Raw genomic sequence first — 10,662 nt, forward strand, 5'->3', positions numbered from 1 at the left:
TATTGAGAGCCGTTAATTTTATAATTGTTTTTATTCAGCAAAACATACCATTTTTTAAGTGACAAATTGCCAAGATCAAGTGTTTGCTGTAACTTAAAGTATGCTAATATATGAACCTATAGATCAAAATGGAATGGATTTTGTTTCCTATTTATACAGGTGTAACAACTATTCAGCAAAATATAACCATAGAGAGTCAGTACAATGTGAGTGGAGGTCAAACAATAGTAACTGGAGACCAGACTAACACTATTGGAGACCGTGGGCACATTTCTACAAGTGCAGGTACGTAAAAATAAACATAGAGAGTCAGTACAATGTGAGTGGAGGTCAAACTATAGTAACTGGAGACCAGACTAACACTATTGGAGACCGTGGGCACATTTCTCCAAGTGCAGGTACATAAAAATAAACATAGAGAGTCAGTACAATGTGAGTGGAGGTCAAACTATAGTAACTGGAGACCAGACTAACACTATTGGAGACCGTGGGCACATTTCTCCAAGTGCAGGTACGTAAAAATAAACATTGAGAGTCAGTACAATGTGAGTGGAGGCCAAACTATAGTAACTGGAGACCAGACTAACACTATTGGAGACCGTGGGCACATTTCTCCAAGTGCAGGTAAGTAAAAATAAACATAGAGAGTCAGTACAATGTGAGTGGAGGCCAAACTATAGTAACTGGAGACCAGACTAACACTATTGGAGACCATGGGCACATTTCTCCAAGTGCAGGTACATAAAAATAAACATAGAGAGTCAGTACAATGTGAGTGGAGGCCAAACTATAGTACTGGAGACCAGACTAACACTATTGGAGACCATGGGCACATTTCTCCAAGTGCAGGTACATAAAAAACATAGAGTCAGTACAATGTGAGTGGAGGCCAAACAATAGTAACTGGAGACCAGACTAACACTATTGGAGACTGTAGGCACATTTCTCCAAGTGCAGGTACAATTGTACGTAAAAATAAACATAGAGAGTCACTACAATGTGAGTGGAGGCCAAACTATAGTAATTGGAGACCAGACTAACACTATTGGAGACCATGGGCACATTTCTCCAAGTGCAGGTACATAAAAAACATAGAGTCAGTACAATGTGAGTGGAGGCCAAACTATAGTAACTGGAGACCAGACTAACACTATTGGAGACTGTGGGCACATTTCTCCAAGTGCAGGTACGTAAAAATAAACATAGAGAGTCACTACAATGTGAGTGGTGGCCAAACAATAGTAACTGGAGACCAGACTAACACTATTGGAGACTGTAGGCACATTTCTCCAAGTGCAGGTACGTAAAAATAAACATAGAGAGTCACTACAATGTGAGTGGAGGACACACTATAGTAACTGGAGACCAGACTAACACTATTGGAGACCATGGGCACATTTCTCCAAGTGCAGGTAAGTAAATATAAACATAGGGAAACAGTACAATGTGAGTGGAGGCCAAACTATAGTAACTGGAGACCAGACTAACACTATTGGAGACGTGGGCACATTTCTCCAAGTGAAGGTACGTAAAAATAAACATAGAGAGTCAGTACAATGTGAGTGGAGGCCAAACAATAGTAACTGGAGACCAGACTAACACTATTGGAGACTGTAGGCACATTTCTCCAAGTGCAGGTACAATTGTATGCGTAAAAATAAACATAGAGAGTCACTACAATGTGAGTGGAGGCCAAACTATAGTAATTGGAGACCAGACTAACACTATTGGAGACCATGGGCACATTTCTCCAAGTGCAGGTACATAAAAACATAGAGTCAGTACAATGTGAGTGGAGGCCAAACTATAGTAACTGGAGACCAGACTAACACTATTGGAGACTGTGGGCACATTTCTCCAAGTGCAGGTACGTAAAAATAAACATAGAGAGTCACTACAATGTGAGTGGTGGCCAAACAATAGTAACTGGAGACCAGACTAGCACTATTGGAGACTGTAGGCACATTTCTCCAAGTGCAGGTACATAAAAATAAACATAGAGAGTCACTACAATGTGAGTGGAGGACACACTATAGTAACTGGAGACCAGACTAACACTATTGGAGACCATGGGCACATTTCTCCAAGTGCAGGTAAGTAAATATAAACATAGGGAAACAGTACAATGTGAGTGGAGGCCAAACTATAGTAACTGGAGACCAGACTAACACTATTGGAGACCGTGGGCACATTTCTCACAATGTGAGTGGAGGCCAAACTATAGTAACTGGAGACCAGACTAACACTATTGGAGACCATGGGCACATTTCTCCAAGTGTAGGTATGTAAAAATAAACATAGAGAGTCACTACAATGTGAGTGGAGGCCAAACTATAGTAACTGGAGACCAGACTAACACTATTGGAGACCATGGGCACATTTCTCCAAGTGTAGGTATGTAAAAATAAACATAGAGAGTCACTACAATGTGAGTGGAGGCCAAACTATAGTAACTGGAGACCAGACTAACACTATTGGAGACCGTGGGCACATTTCTCCAAGTGTAGGTATGTAAAAATAAACATAGAGAGTCAGTACATTGTGAGTGGAGGCCAAACTATAGTAACTGGAGATCAGACTAAAACTATTGGAGACCGTGGGCACATTTCTCCAAGTGCAGGTATGTAAAAATAAACATAGAGAGTCAGTACAATGTGAGTGGAGGTCAAACAATAGTAACTGGAGACCAGACTAATTTACACTATTGGAGACCGTGGGCACATTTCTCCAAGTGCAGGTAAGTAAAAATAAACATAGAGAGTCAGTACAATGTGAGTGGAGGCCAAACTATAGTAACTGGAGACCAGACTAACACTATTGGAGACCGGGGGCACATTTCTCCAAGTGTAGGTAAGTAAAAATAAACATAGGGAGTCAGTACAATGTGAGTGGCGGCCAAACAATAGTAACTGGAGATCAGACTAACACTATTGGAGACCGGGAGCGCATTTCTCAAAGTGCAGGTTCGTATAAAAAATCAGCGGTGTCCGCATGTTTTCAAGAGTGGGGGCCACGGTTCAAAAATGTTTGGCTCACTTCCCTCACCGTAATAGGTAACCTCCAGATTTTTCCGACTGGGTGCATGGATTCCCCCTGACTGACTGACAAAAGTAGGAGCATACCCCCACCCCCAAGCAGTGGAATATAAACACAATCTGAGATCAACAGATGATGTAGCTTACTAGCTTTACCTAAATGTGTTGATATCAGATATGGAGAGTGAGATTTGCATTTAAACTTATTTATACTTAAAGACAGCCCTTTTTTTCCTTTGACAACCATTATCCCTCAGTTAGCAACTTTTTTAAACTGTTGTTTTAGTGTCTTTTCATATAAAATGTTTTCAAATGTTTTCATGCTCTTTATATAACCCAGCATTTTAAATATTATTACAATGTTTTGGCTAAAACCAAACCACGCTTGTAATACATTTATAACATTTCAAAAATATTTTTGTGTTTGCTGGGTTTCTAACAAAGTATCCTGTTGAAACCATTTCATTACCACAGGAACATCACAAAGAGATGCTACACAAAGCTTTGATTTGAAGAAATGCCAAGAAGAGCTGAAGGAATTCTACTTGAGTGAAAAGGGTAACGTCAATCTCCTACCGTGGGTACCAGATGCAGTGAAAGACATGGGCAACATCTTTGTAGACCTAGAACTCGTAAAACAAGAAATGTTTGGGTCATCAGAAATGGTGAAGAAATTAGAGAGTAATGAAGATTTAGTATATTTGAAAACAGGTCAAGGTCAAAGGTTAAACAGAGTCCTTGTCATGGGGGATGCTGGAAATGGCAAAAGTACTATGGCTGCCAATATTGCATACAAATGGGCTAACTTGCAACATGACTCACCACAGTCTCCCTTTTCAAAGTTCAAATTAGTATTCCTGATAAGCATGCATGAAATACCAAAAGACAGCAATGGCAGTTTGGTAGACCTTATATTCCAACTAATTTTGCCAGAAGACAGTGAAGTCTCTAAAGAGGGTCTCAAGTCATATATTACATCTAATGCAAAGGATGTTTTGCTCTTAATGGATGGCATGGATGAAAACAGTTCTATACTCAAAGCTAGGTCAAACGAAATCACAAAGATCCTACACAATAGAAAGCTTCGCAGCTGTTGTGTTATCCTAACAGCAAGACAGCATAGAATTTCCGATTTAGGAGAGCATCTCAGACACTACACACAAGTCAAACTCAGTGGTTTTTCATTAGAAAATATCATGATGTACATCAAGTTGTTTTTCAGAGCAGATACAGACAAATATGATACCCTGATTCAAAAGCTAACACAAGAGCCTCATATCTTAGCGTTAGCAGCCATACCAGCTTTGCTTCTCATGATTTATTTATTATGGGACGACCAGTGTAGCTTACCACACACAAAAACACAACTCTACAAGAATACCCTCAATCATATGTGGAAGAGATATAAGAGCAAGGAAAGTCCTGTATATGAAGAATCATATGGTGAAGAGATGACAATGAAATGCAATCCTTGTTGTGCACGTTGGGAAAGGTAGCTTTAAATGGGATAGAAGATGAACATCAGCAGGTTGTGTTTAGTGAGAAAGATTTTGGAAGTGAAGTATTTAACTTAGGATGTCAGGTTGGTATAATAACCAGAGAGAGATTGAGATCAAAATGTGGTGTGAAACCATCAGTGACATTCCTACACAAGTCATTCCAGGATTTTTGTGCAGGAATGTATCTAGCAAAATTGTTAGACTCAAATCAGTCAGAATTTGACACATTCTTAAAGAAACTATACCAAATCAAGGATGATGAATCAGAGATTTATCTTCCCTCACCAAATGTCCTTGATTTTTGCTGTGGCATCCAACGCAGTATGTTAGATACACTTCTAAAGTTAACTAAGAGAGTCTTCGGTCAAGGATCATGGCTTGACATTTCCATTCACTTAAGTCACATATTTGAGAGTCAATTGACCTATGCTGAGCTGGTTTCCCTTTTCTCACATGTTGACAATTTAAAGCTATCAGTTTCATATGGAGATGTACCATACCTTCTGTACCTTTTGAAATTGTCAGAATCAGAGAATAGACATGAGGGATTTATCTTGACTAAGCTAGTTCATTTCCATATTACAATGGGCTATGAGCAATGGCTTCCATCGCTCTTCAAATTCACACCAAATCTGGTTACATTAGATATTAAACTAGGCAAAAGCTTCAAAAGCATTACTCCATCACAGCTCAAAGAACTCTATCATGCTATAAGCAAGCTAGGAGAAATGAAACAGTTGAAGCTTCTGAATCTCAATGTATTCATTCAATTTGACATCACATACCTATTGGATATACTTACTAAAAACAAAAAGATAGACTTGAAAGGGCTGTTCTTACAAGAATTTCAATTTGATAACAAAGTTATGGCAAATTGTCTAACCAATTGTAGTTCCCTGACACATCTATGCCTCACACAACATAGGCTGCAGCCTGGTCTGTCAATCAAAGATGTAATCAAGGCTATACCTACTCTAAGGAAGCTTGAATCTTTAGACATTGTAGGGTATAGAATAGGTGGTACTGTTAAGTACTTGAAGTCAGTTGTACCTCAACTGCTGCGGTTATCTCTTCATGGATGTGACTTCAATGATCAGAACCTGAGAGAGTTGTTCACTTTCCTCAACAGAGCACAGAAACTGAAAAGCCTAAATCTTTTTGGCACTACATTTTCTCTGTTATCTGTGAAATATCTTGTTGACTGTCTTCATCAGATTCCAAGCTTAGAGGAACTATATTTAATGAAAACAGGTCTGAATGATGAGACTGTGTGTGTTTTAGCCGAGGGTCTGAAAGAAATGAAATCACCTCTCCATAAACTTTACCTTTACGGGAACTCTTACAGTCAAATTGGGAGGGCAGCTCTTGCAGGTCTTCCTGTTGAAGATGACATTGCATACTTTAATGAGTGTGCATCACAGATTTGGAGAGACATGTTGTAAAGGGCTAAACTAACACTAATGTGTCAGAAATGTCCACACAGGTAAATGCAGAACTCTATCTATTCCCCTTTTAATGTTCAAGTCACTCATGTCTGTAAAGCTGAATTTATACTCTATTGCTGATCAGGACGAGTGATTGGTATTTGACCAAAGAGGTAGCATGCTTTTTTCAATGCAACAAAAAGCGTGCTACCTCATTGGCTGGAAACCAAATCGCTCGTCGCTCAACAATGGAGTATAAATTTAGCTTAAGGCATCATGTCCTTGAGCAAGCATGTAAATTTTGGAAGAACATTGCCACATTACCATGATAAAAAGGGATAGTTGTCAGTGAAAGCTGACAACATTTGAATGACAAATAAGACCTACATTTGTAGCTGGATAATTACACATGTTCAGGCTGAATCTGTTTGTAAATTTTGTCACTTTATGTCACCCTCCTGGGTTACTAAGTTCCAATAGAATAATGTAAAACTTTACTGGTAAATACACCCAAATTGGGTAGAATGTAAGGTGTAGACTGCTTTGCAGTCTCTTTCTGATAAACATAAATCTGGTGAATTCACACGAGCTATGTCCTTCCATAAAAGTACAAACACCTCTACAGTGACCACTCTACCCATACCAGCGATAAAGGCTTTTTATCTGGGGCATCACAGTTTTCCGATATGAGAGCGGTTCTCATTATGAATTTGTAATCATTACACAATATATTACATACAAATGTGCCAGAAATTCCATGTCACTTTTTGACACAGAGAACTACAATCTTGTGCAACAATCGTTGGGACAACTTGATGTTTTGAAGATCAAAAATCCAGTGAATTGAACATGAGGCTGAAAATACATGATACATTCATAGCTCATGTTATGTACTTGCTTACTCCCACTACCTTCCCCCCGGAAATGATGTTGGAGTGGAGATTAAGCACAACCACCTTTCACTATTTTTCAGCATTCAACATTGATGTGCAAAATAAACATTTTTACAAAAGATTGTAGCTCCTCTTTTGATGTGCACTGATGCATGTAGAGTGCGAACTTAACACATAATTTAGGAGGCTTAGCATAACAAAAGGTTAATTCCTACTGAATGCACAAGTTCTGTGGGACATGGAAATAGGTTATTTGCAAATTTACTTTTAAAAAATCAAAATTATTTGATATCAGAAGGGCATTCCTCATATTCAGAATGCAATTTTGTGTGTCCGACGTGCTCTCAGGTCCCGCAAAAAATACTGTGCAAACATCACTATCGGATCCCTTAAATCATTTTCCTTTTAAAAATATTCATAAAATATGATGAAACTGGAAAGGTTATAATGTCCATATTTGAGATCACATACTATTTGATTTGCACAGGATTCCTTATGCAAAGGCATTGCAAAGAATTAAAGCCATATTATAACATTTCCATAAGAAATAGAATTGTATTTTTTGGTATAAAATGTTAGATTTCACTATCAGATATGTCCTCTTTTAATTTGGGCCCAAAAACGAGGCAATACAAAGAAAATCGCTATTTAATACCAGCACATACGAACGCGAGTCGTGTTGACTCTTTTGATATGTCACAACTGCTCGCACGCCATGCACGTACTGTGTTATGCACATCATGTACGTGTTCAACTAACATTTCCATCGTAATCATGAAGCGACGGTTCCTGTGGTTTATTCAAAATCTCAAATTTCGACAAAACTACAGCACCTAAAATCTTGATTTTTGCAGGGTATGTTACTTTACTAAAGTAACAAAAAAAAAAAAAAAAAAGGATGAAAATGCAGTGAATGTCTAGCTCAATTCATTCCTATGTGCAATAACTGAAAATTGGGGGGGGTGTAAGATTTTTTGACAAGCTAAAAAGGGTGGGGCAAGCAATTTTTGGCAAAGCAACATTCGGAAATTTTATCTGGGGGAGGGGGCACATAATTAGAGAACAGCCCCTTACTCCCTATTCCAGAAAAATACAAACTAAATCCAAATCATTTAGTTAGTTCTAACTGACAATAAAAGTTGATTTAGGGTGTTTTGCATATGCTGTGATAATCAAGCCAAAAGACTTGTACTAAGACTAATTTCATACGTTTTCTAACATCTGTTATACCGCAACTGATTATCAAAATTAACATAGCAAAACTAAATTTATGAGAAAACTTATAACCTATAATACAAATTTATGTTGAATGCTTAGACTTGTTCCAAGTCTTTGAATTTTATGACTGCAATTGTAAGAAATCATTATAATTAAGCTATGTTTCATTTGGCAAAACAGGATACTTTTTTATTCCAAAAATTTGTTCTGTATTTTTCTGGAATAAGGAGTAGTTCCTACATTACATGTATGAGGAATAGTGTAGTTTGGGATTGATGTATCTCTGAATGTCCCTTTATATATTGACCACAACTGTCTAATTTAGATGATTGTGATGTGGTCAAAGTTTCCCTTAACCCTAACCGCCTAGGGGCTTTTTGGCGACGGGCATGGCAAGCTGGAAAGAATAAAGAGAGAAAAGAAGGAAAGAAGTTGTTTGCTCTGGGTGGGATTCGAACCCGAGACCCCTCGCATGCCAAGCACTCGGTCGGCGACACTTTGCTGGCCAGCGAAACCGTGCCTATATATCACTTAGGGCGATTTCGTCATCACACCACGTGGGATGCATGCACGAACAGCGCATATATCAAGTAGTATTTTGTAGTATACAGGAGGGTTAGGGTTAATAGCCCTGGAGTATTCTATCATTTTAGCATCCTTTTTTTAGGGTATGGGTTCAATAGATATCCATAAAAAAAGTTTATTTCCAAAATTTCAGTGGATTTATTATGACTTACCCATATTACAGCACCCCAGAGGCCACTCTGCCATTGTGTTGTAATTTCAGGCAGTCCTGAAAATACAAATTGTACGGTATCTTTGTCAACAAAATCTGCAAGTGAGTTAGTGCACACAATCATTATGTAGTCCTGTGTTTGTGATGGTATAAAAGTTTCATCTTTTTTGGAGTACGTTGTGGCATGAGGCTGTGGACACAAAGTTTTACAATGCAACATTAAGCTATTCCATTTAAAATCCACACTACCCTGTAGAAGATTTTGGAAGTATCTTCCACGGGTGAGTGTGAATTTTAAATGGAATTAGCTCATTATAACCAATTATATTTTAATCTCATACACCCTCCTGTGGCAGATTCAAACGGAGCTGCCTTATTGTGTTCATTCCATTTGAAATCCATACTCCCCCTGTAGAAGATATTCCCAAAATCTTCCACAGTAGTGTGGATTTTAAATGGAATAGCCCACTTTGATTAGTGGAATGCAGGACTATGTGCATATTTCCATTTTTGGAACATGACTTCTGATGCATAAAGGCATAATTAAGGTAATGGGGGAAAAAACATACTTTTCTAGTAAGGTCGGTTGGAACTATTTTTTCCTGGATGCTAAAATGGCCATAAAATATCACTGAATGCTTGCAAATCTGATGAATCTGATAAATTTTGGCCCCAAAACAGCCAATTTTACATGTATGATTTTAGCTGAATAAAAAAAAATAAAAAAATGCAAAATCTGAGTTTGTCAGACATATAAAATTGGTTGGGGTTTTTTTTCATCGCTTAATGCATCAATGTTTTCATATCTGAATCCATTGCAATGGTAGGACATAAATGGGATACAACATTCCATAATAATACCATATCTAAAACATTCAGAGAAGTATATAATATTGTTTTTATAATGTATATAAAAATGGTTACCAAGATTTTAAAATATTAGATTCTAATTATTTTGTTATAATTATGTTCAATGTAAATATGTTACTTACTGATTTGAATAACAAATAAATTGGCTCAATCCTGATGCCAGTAACATGACAAAGGTGTTTTATTTGCATCATAATTTCTTCTTCAATGTCACTTTGTAAGTTTGTTCCTCTAAAGTCACTCTGCACAAAAAATGCCTGACAGCCGTGATCTGTGAAAAAAAGAAGTCAGAAAGAGTGTCACATGATTTTTTTGAACGAAATTGGACAAATGGGGTATCAAAATGTGCATAAATTTTAAATCATACTTATTTTTATGTTGAAATATCATGAAAACAATTATTAGTTCTGAGGCTATAGGTGTATTTATAACAGCTGCGTTACTTTTTGTGCAGTCTTTACAATGTACAGAAAGCTGAAAATTTGTATGTTCTCACTGAAGTTTTCAAATTCAAATAAATTAAATTATTGCTGGGCTATGACAAAAGAACAAAAAACTATGTTCCACTATTTCTGACTATTTTATGATTCATGACTGTGTGTGGGGTATTTTGTATCAAACAATCAATATATTATTTACATTACATTACTTTGAGTAAACCAAACAGTAAGTAGCTCATGGTTGGAGAAAAGCAGTAAATGGTGAGTGAATTTACCATACAGATTCAATGAACAAAATTGCATTGGAGAAATTAAAGTGTGGGATTAACAAACTACCTGATATCAGCAGTAGATATGACATTGATAAACTACCTGATATCAGCAGTAGATATTGCATTGATGAACTACCTGATATCAGCAGTAGATATGACATTGATAAACTACCTGATATCAGCAGTAGATATGGCATTGATAAACTACCTGATATCAGCAGTAGATATTGCATTGATAAACTACCTGATATCAGCAGCAGATATGACACTGATAA

General features: G+C 37.3%; 1 protein-coding gene across 1 annotated transcript; it reads left to right on the forward strand.

Annotated features, from left to right (window-relative positions):
- The first annotated feature begins 4,382 nt into the window (after positions 1–4,382).
- LOC140154124 (NLR family CARD domain-containing protein 4-like) lies at positions 4,383–5,976 on the forward strand. The gene has a single exon (XM_072176730.1). It carries the CDS (start codon positions 4,498–4,500, stop codon positions 5,974–5,976), a length of 1,479 nt encoding a protein of 492 aa, XP_072032831.1. The 5' UTR covers positions 4,383–4,497.
- The last annotated feature ends 4,686 nt before the right edge of the window (positions 5,977–10,662 follow it).

Source organism: Amphiura filiformis, chromosome 6 (genome assembly GCF_039555335.1).
Source record: "Amphiura filiformis chromosome 6, Afil_fr2py, whole genome shotgun sequence".
In the NCBI taxonomy this organism is placed as follows: Eukaryota; Metazoa; Echinodermata; class Ophiuroidea; order Amphilepidida; family Amphiuridae; genus Amphiura; species Amphiura filiformis.